Raw genomic sequence first — 16,039 nt, 5'->3', positions numbered from 1 at the left:
AATTTTACCTCAGCACTTACACATATCCAAACAGGTGTCGGCGTTGTTGACGGAGACACCCTCCCACACACTTATCCGCTCTATCACCTCATAAGAGGAGCCTTTTACCTCAGACATGTCGACACACGCGTACCGACACACCACACACACAGGGGATGCTCTATTTGAAGACAGTTCCCCCACCAGGCCCTTTGGAGAGACAGAGAGAGAGTATGCCAGCACACACCGCAGCGCTATATAATACAGGGATGTACACTATACTGAGTGATTTTTCCCCTATAGCAGCTTATATACACAGTTTTGCGCCTAAATTTATGTGCCCCCCCCCTCTCTTTTTTACCCTTTGTGTACCAGGATACTGCAGGGGAGAGCCTGGGGAGCTTCCTTCCAGCTGAGCTGTGAAGAGAAAATGGCACCGGTGTGCTGAGGAAGAAGGCCCGGCCCCCTCAGCGGCGGGCTTCTGTCCTTTTATGTACTTTAATGGCGGGGGTTAATGCACATATACAGTTTATCAGACTGTATTATGTGCTTTTCGCCAAGTAAGGTAATCTAATTGCTGCCCAGGGCGCCCCCCCCCCCAGCGCCCTGCACCCATCAGTGACCGGAGTGTGTGGTGTGCTAAGGGAGCAATGGCGCACAGCTGCAGTGCTGTGCGCTACCTTAATGAAGACCGGAGTCTTCAGCCGCCGATTTTCAACTTCTCTTTGTTCTTCTGGCTCTGCAAGGGGGACGGCGGCGCGGCTCCGGGACCGGACGACCGAGGACTGGGCCTGTGTTCGATCCCTCTGGAGCTAATGGTGTTCAGTAGCCTTAGAAGCCCAAGCTAGCTGCAAGCAGGTAGGTTCGCTCCTCTCCCCTCAGTCCCACGTAGCAGTGAGTCTGTTGCCAGCAGATCTCACTGAAAATAAAAAACCTAACAAATACTTTCTTTTCTAGGAAGCTCAGGAGAGCCCCTAGGGTGCATCCAGCTCTGGCCGGGCACAGATACTAACTGAGGTCTGGAGGAGGGGCATAGAGGGAGGAGCCAGTGCACACCAGATATAGTACCTAATCTTTCTTTTAAGAGTGCCCAGTCTCCTGCGGAGCCCGTCTATACCCCATGGTCCTTACGGAGTACCCAGCATCCACTAGGACGTCAGAGAAATAAAGAAGTGTATAATTATATGTGTATTATGTGTACATACTGAGTCACACATATCTTAAGACACTGCACGTGTGACTCAGCAGACTCTGTTAAATACATATGAATGATTACAGTATATTATAATCTTTACGTGTACCACCATGCCTTTGAGACACCAATGGCCATCATTAACTATTGCTGTCACCAGCACTGGGATATGACAGGCTGGGCTGATGACACCGTGACAGGAATATGTGCAGTGTGGCTTACCCCTGTCATAGTGTCACACAGCCCCAGCCTGCTCAGCATGGGGGAGAAATAAAAACCAAAGCCCCTAATTGTGGAATACAGAACCCTTTGCACATCCAGCATAGTGTAGCTCGTAAATGACCCTGTATCTCCTAACTCACCTGTGTACTGCAGCCCGCGGTACTCACTGATTGCACCCGGAGGTTTTAAATTAGGCCAATAATGAAACAGCATCTGTACAGCTGGTGCCTTCACCTGGGAGGGTCCATAGGCGATAACATAAAGCAAATCCTGGTGGGAAAGTGAGACATAGATTAGAGAAACCAATGCACAGTGTAATGAACGAAATTTACGTTGACTGAATAACGAATCAGCCATTAAAGATTTGGCTGCATGAGACGCCAAATCGCACTTGCATAGAAACAATTGCAGATATGCAGAAGCTAGAACATTTCACATATATTAGGTTATATTATCTGTAAAAGGATCATGCACAGGAAGGCAGGGTTCTATCCGAGACTCTCACCAACAAGTACGTATTCCCTGAACCTCATTTACCAAGTTCCAACACGCGGTGTAACATGCCTTAATTTATGCTAATGCACCTCCTGTAGCTTTCCGCCTAAGTGCAAGGAACAGTGTGGTGTTGGAGAGGAAGACATACTGTATGTACAAAGACACATGCGCAAACCACTGTACTTAGTCTGTAAATATAATTTACAATGTTACTGTAATTTCAGCTATGAGTGACAAAATTACCAATAGGAGTGCAAGAAAAAGTCACATGGTCATCGATATATAAAACAAACCTGTGAACCAGAAGCAATTTGCTGGTTTAAGGGCTGATTCTGAGTCATGCTCAAGTCGCAATGCGCATGGATCTCACGGATTTCGGCAGGAAAGAAACTGGCTTCTGCACATGCGCCTGGCCAGAGATGCACATAGAGGAGTTCACTAGTGTGTATGGCGTGATCTGTTCATGGACAGACCAGACTATCTGTGAAATGAGTGTTTCTGGGGGGTAATTGGGCAGTGACCATGCTATCACACAGAACTCTTCTATCTGGTGGGAGTGACATGGAGACGGGATGACTTTCTTGCTCAATCGTAGCGTGCGGACAGAGATGGGACGTGTGTTTCAGCCATAGCCTTTGCTCCCAGCTTGGGGCAGGTGACAGCTGCAGACATACTGTAAGGATCAGTGCCAGATTAAGGTCCACATGGGCCTGGAGCTGAAATTTATGAAGGGACTATTTTTTGTAGGGGTGAGGGTATCCCGAAGCAGCGAAAAGGAATAGGGGTGAGGGTATCGGGATATAGGGACAGGGTGTAGGGGTGGTGTGTGGTATGTTAGATAGAATAGACTTAGGTCGACAGAGTCTAGGTCGACAGTACGTAGGTCGGCAGGGACTCTAGGTCGACATACTAGGTCGACACAGTGCCGTAACTAGACATTTTAGCGCTGTGTGCAAGAAACGGCATCGGAGCACCCCCCTTAACGTAAACCGGCTGCAGTGAGCTCCGTAGGCGCGTGCAAAAAATATAGGGGCGTGGCTTCACGGGAAAGGGGTGTGGCCACAAAATAATACCAATTCGTAATGGTGCACAGTAGTCTCCATTATTCAAATAACGCCGCACAGTAGCGCCACTACACCAGGTTGAGCCCCTTTTTACACATTACAACGGACAGCGTCCCCTTTTTACACATTACGGCAGACAGCATCCCCTTTTTACACATTACGGCAGACAGCGTCCCCTTTTACACATTACAGCAGACGTCCACCTTTTCACGTTACGGCAGGCAGAGTCCCCCTTTAACACAGTACGGCAGACAGATTCCCCGTTACATAGCAGCTGAAGTACTGGGGTGTAGTACGGCTGAACGGCGGTCTCCTGACCGCCGGTCAGCTTACCAAAGCCGGGATCCCGGCAGCATACCGACGCCGGGATCCCGGCGGGGAGGGGCGAGTGCAGCAAGCCCCTTGCGGGCTTGCTGCGCTCGCCACGCTGCGGGCTCGGTGGCGACCACTCTATGGGTGTCGTGGACACCCACGAGTGGAAATAGTCCCTGTTGGTCGGCATGCCGACCATCGGGACAGTGACCCGTCGGGCTGGTGGAGGAGGTCATGTGACTGTCGGTCAGCTGACCGGCGGTCACATGAATACCACCCGAAGTACTGAGGGGTCTATTCATGAAGCAGTGAAAAGTGTGTAGAAGTGAGTCAGTGGAGAAGTTGCCCATGGCAACCAATCAGCATTGAAGTAACATATATAATTTGCATATTATACAATTGTACGGAGCATCTTGTTCCGGACCAATCACCAGCCGAGCAGCATTGGCTACGCCCCCAATGAAAGTGGGCCGAGTTACAGAGCAGGGGTTGGGGGCACCTGAAACGGGGTTTATCTGCGGAACTGCTCGAGTCTTATTGTAAGGAGAGCAATAACTTTGGCCTGGCGAGGAGACGGGGCTAGGGGCAGGTCTGGGGGCGGAGATTATGATGGGGTCCGGGGCAGAGCTTCAGGAGGACAAAGTCAGACCCGGCAGAGTTTAAGAAAGGCCGTGCGTGGGGTGGCTGGGACTTCAGCTGGCTGGTCTGGGGTCCTGTGGGCCTATTTTCAATGGGGCACCTGGAGCTGCAGCTCCATCTGCCCCATTGTTAATCCGGTCCTGATAAGGACAGTGAGCGGGGCAGGATTCTTTATGCACTTGCATGGATTTTTAGTACGCAACACATTAGTAAAGCTGAGTCGGATGAATATGTGTTTGACTCTAAATCAGGCCCTTAGTGCAGAACCTACTGCATAGCTTTGCCAGAAGAGACTGCACACATGAAAAATGGTTTTATTATGTATTTGATGCAGATTTTGAAGAGTCTATCAAGGTTTTAGCAAGATTTTTAAACATGCTGAAAGATCTACAGTGGTGCGCTTTTGTAAAGCATAGGGTGAAACAGGATACCTGCCGTCTCCCTACTGGTGCAAAATCCAGAATTGATGTCTTTTTACAGAGTGTAAATGGCAGCGCAGTCTTCTACAGAACAAGAACTACCCTATGGATGAGCCATAGGCATTACATGTGAGAGGGGGCCTATGTGAAGTCCTTGCGTGCCAACGCCCCCCCTCCTTCCCCCCCATACCCCCTCCCTTGTGCTGATGCATGCACATAGAAAACTCTACTGCACATATCACCGGCAAAATGGCCCCTGCTTCATTTTACTGGTGATTTCTTTACCACATATGCACATCTTTAGGAGAATGGTGCCACTGCCATTTTCAAATTATTTCTGCAGCAGCAAAATGGGTGCAGGGTGAGCAGTGTTGGCCCCCATGAACTAAGTGGCCCATTTGCACCACACACTATGCACCTATTATATTCGCCCCGTATTGAGCCCTATCTATCCATTTATCTCATTTCATTAATCTCACTCCCCAATTGCGACTCTCACTCCACAATTCTGGCCTGTGGTCATTTCCGCTGCTTCACAAATGCTTCTGAGTCACCAGACAGAGCCAAGCACTTTGGGGGGAAATGTAAGAGCACCAGCGCAAACCAAAGCACGTCACCACCAGAGAGAGTGCTGCATGGAGCCTCAGCAGTTTTATATGCATCATATAACAGGTTGGGAGTGTTGTGCTTTCAAGGTTCATTCATAGTGTGACTAAGCAGAAACCACTTTCCTACCAGCGCTTGCCAGTCCCTGTGCTCTCCGCACTACAGATCTCAAAATAGTCCTGATCTTGGCCAGACTGTCCTGAGCCTAGCTGTGTCCAGGATACGTCATTGCTGATGAGAACAGGAGTTGTCAGGGATAGAGGAAGCTGGCCTCAGAGACAGTTAGTAAATAAGCAAGATTATAAAAAGAAAAAAATCTATGACTAGGAAAAAAAGCAAACACCTATACACATAAACCCTGCTTCAGTCTGCCGCCTGATCAGGGATGGACTAGACATGGGTCCAGTTTGTCATGCGAATGAAGTCTTGAGGACACAAAGAACAAAGGGGGTCATTCCGAGTTGATCGCTTGCAAGCAACTTTTTGCAGCGCTGCGATCAGGTTAAAACTCAGCAAAACTGTCGCCGCCCACGGTGGAGTGTATTTTTACTTTGCAAGTATGCGAACGCCTTTGCAGCCGAGCGCAGCAAAAAAATGTTGTGCAGTTTCAGAGTAGCTCTGGACTCACTCAGCCCTTGCAATCACTTCCGACTTTTTGGTGCCGGAATTGACGTCAGACGCCCTGCAAACGCTTGGACACGCTTGCGTTTTTCCAAACACTCCCAGAAAACGGTCAGTTGACACCCATAAACGCCCTCTTTCTGTCAATCACCTTGCGATCGGCTGTGCGAATGGATTCTTTGTTAAATCCATCGCCCAGCGCCGATCCTCTTTGTACCCGTGTGACACGCCTGCGCACTGCAGTGCATACGCATACACAGTTTTGCCGTTTTTAACCTGATTGCTGTGCTGCGAAAATCGTCAGCGAGCGATCAACTCGGAATGACCCCCAGTGTCTTCTAATGTTTGGTGAAATAAGAATCCAAAGTGGGTCACACAGATACATCCTCATACATGTAGCCTCAATATACACCATGCAATGTGAGATGTTTTGCGCAAGTAAGCCGCCAGGTCCCGTGAATCTGTGCTAGCATCGAGTGTCTTTTCTTGGTGAAAATGTGTTTTAGTCACAACGCGATTCGGCTAGGACGCACCAGGAGACTGTGCCGATTCATTTGCAACACTTGTATATCTTTGTGTGACAGAGTCTGTATACAGAGCACAACGGGACTTGTATTGGAATAAAGCTGCGGGTGCTACATTGTAGCACTTCGTATACAGATTCAGAGGCTCAAAGGGATATTCAATTAGCCCCCGAAGAGTCATTGGGTGATGTTTCTTCGGGTTTTGCGGTCGGCCTTTTCGATTAGCTCATCCGTTAAAAAGTGCATTTTCACCCGAAAACACACAGGTTCAGTGAAACCTGTGTGTTTTCGGATGAAACTGCCCCGTTTTCGGATGAAAACGGGACTGTTATCGGGGATTTTGCTTAGCCTGCCGAAGGCAGGTGAAACAAAATCCTCGATAAGCCATGGCACGCGCCGGCTTATCAGGGCTTATTAGATAGCCTCCCTGGCGATACTTTGCACCCGACAGTATGTGCAGGTAATTGAATATCCCCCACAGTCGCATACAGATATACTGTACAAGTCTCATATAGTAAATGAATCAGCACAGTCCCCTGGTGAGTCCTAGTCATATCACGTTGTGACTAAGACACAATTTCACCAAAAAAGACGTCCGACGCTAGCAGAGGCTCACAGGACCAGGCACACCGAGAAGGACTGTTTGGCGCAACTGCAGAGGTGATGTGTGAGGACACATCTAAACAGCACAAAAGTACACCAGTGCTTAAACTGGATCAAACCTCCATTGTTTGCTTTCATGATTCTCTCTTATGCACTGTGGGCCTAATTCATGATTGTACACAGAAGCAATTGCAATGTTCTAGGCTACGGAGCTGTTAATGTTAGCAAGTGAAGCTGCCGCCCAGAAATGAAAAGAGATGCCCACCGGAGCCATCGCAGACTCATTCACAGCTTCATACACATTTACAGACTATACGCAAAAATGAGGAACATAGTGGCTTAGGGCTGGCCTATGGCTACGCAGACTGGACGCAGCAGTACAGACGCAGGCATCAAGTTTTTGCACATATGAGCTCGCCCCGAAAATGGCCATGATACGCCTGCGTTTTTCTAACCACTCCCTGTTAACACCTTCAAATGGTCACTTCCTGTCACTCACTTCTCCATGAAATCCTCATTGCGAGCGAGATCGGCACCGTAACGCATGCTCATTGCAATCACAGCACATGCACAATTGACTGATAGTCGCTCCGTTGCATGAACATCGCCCATTGTGTACAACATGAAATAGCCCCTGTAAGCCCCGCATTACATACTGTGGCACTAAGACTTTATAGTACAGCTGAGCAGCGGTACAGGACAGGGAGGCCGCAATTACAGTAGCCCCTAGATGAGCACTGATTTTAGTCTTCCATCAACCAAGTCAGATCCCATTTCTCCATCATTTCTCCAGCGGCAATAGTCCCTGAGAAATGACCAGGAACACAGGGTTAGAAAAAAATAAAACATTGCGGAGGAAGTTTGAACCGCGCGGCCGAGAGGGGAAAAGACCAGATAAGCAGAGCACCGATCACCAGGCGCAGAGAAGACCGATCAGAGCCGTGGAAGCAGTCGACGGGATCAAGCATAGGATACAAGGTAACACACTCTGTAGGAGGGAGGGTTCACGGCGGACAGTCCCCTTGTGGGTCCCGAAGCCTGTGATACCTTCCCCCCAGAGACGTGACCGCATCCCCCGTTCTCGGCAGGCGGTGGACGCCCGTGGATACGGGCGCCTCTCGCCGTTCGTGACAGAGGTGACAAGCGAGGAGTCCGGAGTTTCTAGTCACCTTGTCCCCTATTCACCTGGTCCCTCCGCTATCCATTTGGGGTACCCCTTAGTAAAGTGACCGCACTTAAGATCATCACCACCCTCTGGGAAGAGGTTTGATTTATAACATCTGTAACGGACTCTTCACTCCGTAAATTTCAGTATCAGTTCAGAAATTCCAATTTCACTGTGTACTCAAGTGAGTACAGGACTACACCCAAGGTGGGAAAGAGGTGGGACGCCACACTCTATTTTCACCACATAAGTAATTTTTCTTTTGGACTGGTAACAATTTTTCAATTCTTAATCTCAAACAATACAGACTTTCCAGATATTTTTCTTTTTCTTTTTTCTATTTTTTCATTTTATTTTTATTTTTATTTTTCATTTCTTACCTACGTAATACCAAACTTTCTTTTGGTCACTAGGGTTTGCATTTTTGCAAATTATGAATTTACAACATTTATGATAGTTTATTAAACATTATTATTCAGATTGTTTGTTTTTCACTTCTGGTTCTTTTATACAACATCTATAACATCTTTACACAGGCGCAGTTGTGAAACTTTGATAAACGCTAAAAAATAGTCAGTAGCTAGTTTGTTTCCAGATAAGGTATTCCATTAGGAATCAGTCCAGTGGTGATTAACCTGCAGCAATTTAAAGAAATTAATCATAAAATAATCTGTAAATGATTGGGAGGCAAAAAAAGTCCTACAGAGTCCTACATGATACAAGATGAACATGTACAGTCTCCGATTGTCTGCATGTACTTCTGTCACCCATTCATTGGTGTACACAGGAATATGCCCAGGGCTTAGGGATCAGTGACAGACTACAGCACCCTCAGCTAGGTCCTGCCCCTGGTACCATGGGAGATGGAACACGGACGCACAGCCCATTGGAATGTAACATGTACTTCAGCACCCTTTAAAGTTACATATACAGATAATGAACGGTTCTCACTTACTTTCCACACCTCCTGTTTGTACTTCATCAGACACTCCAGCAGCTGACAGTGATACACTAAGGAGCAATAAGCACAAAGCATTACAGTCAATAAACAGGACACATACAGTATGTGCGCACATGTAAATAACCCGCCTGACAGAACATTTATTTCCCTAGTAACGAACCATGAGATTGTAATTCAGTATCGCTGACTCTCTGTGTATCAGACCTATAGAACAGACTTGATAAGGTGTTATTTCCTTACATGGGAAGAAAACAGATGGTTGTATTTGACATGTTCCCATTTTGGAGGAAGCATATAGTGGTTGATAATTTCTAGAGATGAGCGAGGTTCGGTTTTACTCAGATTTACCCGGATCTTCTTATTGGCTCTCAGATGTCACGTGTTTTGGTTAGCCAATAAGAAAAATCCGGAAAATCTGAACTTGCATTAATTCTGCCATTAAGAACCGAGTAAGGACACTATGCCTGAGGAGAAGTATAGTGTCCTGCATAACACGTAGCACTTTAGAGGGGGAACCTAATCCCCCCCCCCTTTCCATTTTAATCCCTTTTCTTACTTTTTACTTTTTCATTAATTCTTACAGTCATTTTTTTCAATTTGATCATTTTATCGAGTTTTAAAGTTTGTACAAAACTTAACAATTCAAAATAAAATAAACATTAAGCATAACAAGTATGTGCTTGTGTGGCAAACAAGTGGAGATTTCAGATTTTCTAATTCTGAAATCTCCACTTGTTTGCTACACAAGCACATTTGGATCTATTTGTGAATCCCATTGTGGAGGTTTCTGTTGTCAACATATTTTTAAACAAACGTCTGTTGTACTATTGTGATAAAACTCTTTACATGAAGTTTTCTTTCACCTTAGTGAGTTGGATATAAAAGTGTATGACCACTTTGGATGCATTTCACCATAGGGGTTTGTGATTGAAATTGCTCATTGGCTTTCTATTAACAGAAACACACTAAGGTATCTGTATGTCTATTGGTGTACACAAACCTCAATTGTATTTCTTGGTCCTGATATTTGTTGAACTGCCCCTGATGAAGTCGTAATAACGAAACGCGTAAGATTTGTCAGCTATGGGTTATTAATCCAGATCGTGAAGATTCTCCCTTTTTTGAGCTCACACCTTAATAAGGTGAGGGAGGATCCAATTTGCCATCAAACACGTTCTGGATATTTCTCACTGATATATATATATTTTATTCCTGTACAACATTTTAAATATGTATGTTACAAACTGTGTCAATAAACCAATAATTGGTACTAATTGGCCCTTGTGGCCTTTTGTCCGGGTGATTTCTAGTGAGGGGTTATCTGTTTTAGGATCCTGTGAGAATAATCTTGTTAAAGAATCCTTCAACCGACAGTCTGCACAAATGGGTCCATTTTTTGGAAGATTTAAAGATTTACTATCCATTGAATTTAGCGCACTTGGGAATTTCTGTTTTCATCATGTGTATTTGAGGTCTTACAACAGCACAAGATAAGGATATTGTTATATATATATATATATATATATGATGTTTTTTCTTATTATTTTATATATATATATATATATAGCTGGCCACGGGCAGTCAAGTTTCTCCAAAAAATAAAAATAAGAAAAAACATCATATATAGAAAAGCTGTATCTGATACACACTTTACGCATCCACATTTGAGTATCATACAGTATATCATTAAATCCTATGATCTCAATTTTGTCGGCTTGCCAAATAATGAGACTGTAACCATTTACCCTATATACCAAAGTACTTTTTTTCAGCCTTCCTAAATTTTGACAGTAATTTTAATGAACTTTTACATGGTTGGGTATTCTTTTTATGAATATAACAGTATGAGGCATAGGCAAACACAGTGGGGGTTTCCGGTTGCTCAGAAACCCCCTCCCTTTGGTCAGCAGCTCAAATGAAGACAATAACAATAATATATTGTCACGATCCGGATACTGAGACACCATTTTCCTTCTGGATGTACGTCCTCCATGGGCCTCTGCTGCCACTCCTGTCTCGCTGACCGCCGCGCGCCACTGGGCGCATGTTATTCTGCTACTGCGGCCTACATCGCAAGTGTTGCACCTTCCCTATAGTACTTAATTCCCCTTCTCTGTTTGTTCATGGGCGCAGCCATGTTAGACTCCAGTCACATGACATTATTCCTCCTATCCACGGTGCTGGAGCCTTGTCATAATTGCTCAGCCAATCCCTGCTATGCAGCAGGTATAAATATCCGGTCCCAGCTCCCAAAAGATCGTCAGTGCTTTCATTGTCATCTGTGATTCCAGCATACAAGCTTCACTACAGATTTTCTCCTGCAATTCCATTCTGCAAATCAGCCTGACTTCTCTGGTGATTACACTCTGCCTGTGTAACCCGACTCTCCAGTGTTAACCCCCTACAGCCTACTTTGGATTCCTGTGTTTGAACTTTTGCTTTGCAGTAATCATCCTTCATTCTTCAGTTCCTGCGCACTCCAGTTTCATTCCTCATCTTCCAGCGAACCACAGCTTCATTCCTCATCTTCCAGTGAACCCCAGCCTCATTTATTGTTTACAGGACTTTCTTCCATATTCCAGGTTACTGGCCTTCACCGATTGTGAACTTAATTATCACGTGTGACTTTATATTATTCTTTTGCACGTTATTTGACTTTTTATTTAATAAAAGCACTTAAGGAATTCCCAGTTGTCGTGGTCACGCCCTCGGGCATTCTTTGCTGCTGTCAATACGTATGTCCAGGAGTCACATAGCTCCTCCTAAATTTAAGTACCCGTCAGCCCCTACAACTGAGGCTCCCAGTCACGGTCCCCAGCCCTCAGTTGTGACAGTAAGCACTGACCTAATGGATCCAGCCGGAGACCAGGCTCAAGCGCTTAGGCTGATACAAGAACTGGCAACCCGCCTTGAACGTCAGGAGGCTGCTGTAGGCCATGTTGGTCACTGTCTCCAGGATCTCTCCTCCCGGCTGGATAAAATTCAAGCGGCCCTCCGTGGATTAGGGGCGTCCAGTGTGTCGACTCCAGCGCCTCCGGTGGTGTCCCCACCCACCATACCTGTTCCTGCTCCCTATCTTCACTTGCCGACTCCTGCTAAATATGATGGATCCCCTAAAGCCTGCAGGGGTTTCCTAAACCAGTGCGAGATCCAATTTGAATTGCAACCCAGCAGTTTCCCTACTGACCGCATTAAGGTGGCATACCTTATTTCTCTACTCACTGGTGCTGCTCTAGACTGGGCCTCACCTATATGGGAAAGGTCTGATGTCCTGTTGTCATCCTATGCTAACTTCGTGGCAACGTTCAGACGAATTTTCGATGAGCCAGGTCGAGTGACATCAGCTTCCTCAGAGATCCTTCGACTGCGTCAGGGGACGCGAACTGTCGGTCAGTATTTGGTGCAATTCCAGACCTTGGCATCTGAATTCTCCTGGAATGATGACGCTCTTTATGCAGCCTTCTGGGGAGGGCTATCCGAGCGTATCAAAGATGAGCTCGCTGCTAGAGACTTGCCTTTAACTTTAAACGAGCTCATTTCCCTCTGCACTAAGGTCGATTTACGGTTCCGTGAAAGGGCTGTTGAACGAGGAAGATCTACATTTCCCAGGATTCCTACGGTTTCCATTCCTCGTCAGCCATCTCCGTCTCGGGAGGAACCTATGCAGATAGGTCGCTCTCGTTTATCTCAGGCAGAGCGTAGTAGACGTCTCGCTGAGCGTCTCTGTTTGTATTGTGCCGAATCTTCTCACGTTATCAAGTCCTGTCCCAAGCGTCCGGGACAACCTCAAGTCCTAGCCCTCCAAGGAGAAGGTCAGCTAGGAGTGACGAATTTCTCTCCATTTCCAAGTAACTGCAATCTCTCAGTTTCTCTGCAGGTGGCTCCGCATACAAAGAATCTCACTGCCTTATTGGATTCTGGAGCAGCCGGAAACTTTATTACAGAGAAGTTCGTTAAGCAGTGGTCTCTTCCCACTGAGAGACTGTCATCACCGATATCTCTAACTGCCGTGGACGGCAGTAGGATTCCTGAGGCGGTGATTACCTCCAAGACCCTACCTATCCGTCTGAAGGTAGGGGACCAGCATTCAGAGTTGATTTCTTTCCAGGTTATCCCAAGGGCCACCCATCCTGTGGTCCTAGGCCTTCCATGGCTACGTCTGCATAATCCTCAAGTTGATTGGAAGTCGACCCGTATCCTGGCATGGGGTCCTTCCTGCTCAGAGACCTGTCTCCAAAAAGGGCTTCCAGTTCGCATATCCTCCTACAAGTCTTCTGATGTCCCGTCTCCTCTGTGCCAAGACTCCAAGCTACAGTTTTGTCCAGGGTCACCGAATCACAAGGCTGATGCTCTTTCCCGCTCTCGGGAGCAAGAAAATGAGTCTGAGTCTACTGACAAGCATTGTATTGTTGATCCAGTGGCGTTCTCCGCAGTGAGTATGGACTCTATGCCCCCGCTAGGGAAAAATTTGGTGAAGCCGGCTTTCAGGAGGAAGCTCTTGCATCGGGCACATTCCTCTCGCTTTGCCGGACACGCGGGCATACGCAAGACCTTAAAATTCGTCTCCAGGTCAAATTGGTGGCCGACCCTAAAGAAGGACATTGCTGAATTTGTGGCCTCCTGCCCGAAATGTGCCCAGCACAAAGTATCCCGCCAGTTACCCACTAGGCAACTGGTTTCCTTGTCTGATCCTCATAGTCCGTGGTCTCATCCCTCGATGGATTCTGTCATGGATTCCCCACTTCCAAGTTGGCACAAGTCTTCATCCAGAAGTTCCATTCCAGATGGCCAGGTAAACTTAAGAAGTGTCCTGGGGCCACTCCTAAAAGGGGGGGTACTGTCACGATCCGGATACTGAGACACCATTTTCCTTCTGGATGTACGTCCTCCATGGGCCTCTGCTGCCACTCCTGTCTCGCTGACCGCCGCGCGCCACTGGGCGCATGTTATTCTGCTACTGCGGCCTACATCGCAAGTGTTGCACCTTCCCTATAGTACTTAATTCCCCTTATCTGTTTGTTCATGGGCGCAGCCATGTTAGACTCCAGTCACATGACATTATTCCTCCTATCCACGGTGCTGGAGCCTTGTCATAATTGCTCAGCCAATCCCTGCTATGCAGCAGGTATAAATATCCGGTCCCAGCTCCCAAAAGATCGTCAGTGCTTTCATTGTCATCTGTGATTCCAGCATACAAGCTTCACTACAGATTTTCTCCTGCAATTCCATTCTGCAAATCAGCCTGACTTCTCTGGTGATTACACTCTGCCTGTGTAACCCGACTCTCCAGTGTTAACCCCCTACAGCCTACTTTGGATTCCTGTGTTTGAACTTTTGCTTTGCAGTAATCATCCTTCATTCTTCAGTTCCTGCGCACTCCAGTTTCATTCCTCATCTTCCAGCGAACCACAGCTTCATTCCTCATCTTCCAGTGAACCCCAGCCTCATTTATTGTTTACAGGACTTTCTTCCATATTTCAGGTTACTGGCCTTCACCGATTGTGAACTTAATTATCACGTGTGACTTTATATTATTCTTTTGCACGTTATTTGACTTTTTATTTAATAAAAGCACTTAAGGAATTCCCAGTTGTCGTGGTCACGCCCTCGGGCATTCTTTGCTGCTGTCAATACGTATGTCCAGGAGTCACATAGCTCCTCCTAAATTTAAGTACCCGTCAGCCCCTACAACTGAGGCTCCCAGTCACGGTCCCCAGCCCTCAGTTGTGACATATATAATATGATTACTAGAGATGCCGCCACATCATGCAGTGTAAGGGACAGAGCAGAGCTGCTGCAAATGCCCATTTGTAGCAGCTTCTTCTAATGTTTGCTGTGTGTGTGGATCTGAGCCCTCAGTCAGTGCATTGGACCAGAGAGTAGCTCCCAAAAGAGGGAAAGTGCAGTTCTGTCTTCTACTGGTTCTATTATGTTTGTTAATTTATTTATTTATTATGGGATGTTTAACTTTTACTGACCACTTATTTTATTTATATTAGTTAAATATGTTTAATAAAAATATGTGCTGAAATTGTGTACAATGGACAATTGTTCATGATGTATGTAAAATTCATGTTCACTTGGAGACAGGCCCAGCGACAGGGGCGGACAAAGGGGACACTTGTGCAGGGCCTCAAGGTTCAGGGGGGCCCAGGACCAGGGACACGAATAACAGGGCCAGAGTGCCAATATTGCTTATTAAAGTGTATGCTCCAACTGCTCAAGATTAAGTAGGAAAACAACAGGCCCCATAAACCCTCCCCCCTCCTTTTACCCCATCACTTTGTCCAGTCCCTGTGGTCCATGCTGTATTGCCATCATTATGCATGTCGCTGCGCTGGCGCTTTTCTGTATGTCCCTGCCTCCGCCACCAAAGAGCCGGATAGCCCAGCTGGAAAACTACCTGCCAAGCTCACTGATGGTCTGAGTAAAAGGCTCAATTTTATTTAAAGATCCCCTCTGCCAAGTTAAGGGGGTTATGGGGGCCCCAGAGATATCAGTGTAGTGGGCCCCAAGATTTCTGTTGCTGCCCCTGACCCTAACCCAAACCCCTAAACTTACCCTAACGCCTGCAGTAAAATTCTGTTTCTATGTATATAGTGTACTGTAAGAAAATATCTGCGAATCCTACAGTAAGGTAAGTATGGTATATACTTGCACTTCTTTGCGGGCGAGAACTTCTCCCCTAATGGAATTCAGCCCTATGAATAGAGGTTGTGTGATCCCTGTGCAGCAGTCACAGAAAGGGTTCATCTCTGCATCTTGTCACTAAGATTACATTGTTGCATTTTTTTGCAGAAGGGGAGCTGGGAGATGTAACCCACAGACCAGCTGCAATAAATAAGCTGGGTACACACTAGACGAGTGGTTCTCAAACTGTGTGCCGTGGCACCCTGGGATGCCTCAGGACACTTGTGGGGTGCCTTGGATTGGTGGTCCAGGACCAATTCAAATTATTTATGGTCAATGTAATAGGGAAAACTAGTCTGGTGGCTGGCAATCAAAAATATGTGCACAAACAGAAGCAAATCCTGTCCCCCTCCATATAACTCAAGAATGACATATATATCGATATATAGATAGACTGTTTCTTAAAGCCCCCCCCCCTGTGCCAAGTTAAGGGGGTTGAGGGGGCCCCAGAGATGTCAGTGTACTGGGCCCCAAGATTTCTGTTGCTGGCCCTGACCCAAACCCAGATCCCTAAACTAACCCTAATGCCTTAACCCTAAAGATTATG

At 46.6% G+C, this 16,039-nt stretch overlaps 1 protein-coding gene across 1 annotated transcript in view; it reads right to left on the bottom strand.

Annotated features, from left to right (window-relative positions):
* The window catches only part of UNC79 (unc-79 homolog, NALCN channel complex subunit), a 438,710-nt gene that overhangs the window by 363,973 nt on the left and 58,698 nt on the right, over nucleotides 1-16,039 (bottom strand). The window contains exons 6-7 of the mRNA XM_063947577.1: nucleotides 8,797-8,852; nucleotides 1,534-1,663 (exon numbers count right to left, since the gene is read on the bottom strand). Coding sequence (XP_063803647.1) covers nucleotides 1,534-1,663; nucleotides 8,797-8,852 — 186 coding nt within the window. The remainder of the gene's footprint in view (nucleotides 1-1,533; nucleotides 1,664-8,796; nucleotides 8,853-16,039) is intronic.

Source organism: Pseudophryne corroboree, chromosome 12 (assembly GCF_028390025.1).
Source record: "Pseudophryne corroboree isolate aPseCor3 chromosome 12, aPseCor3.hap2, whole genome shotgun sequence".
Taxonomy (NCBI): Eukaryota; Metazoa; Chordata; class Amphibia; order Anura; family Myobatrachidae; genus Pseudophryne; species Pseudophryne corroboree.
This window is presented reverse-complemented; position numbering and strand designations above follow the sequence as displayed.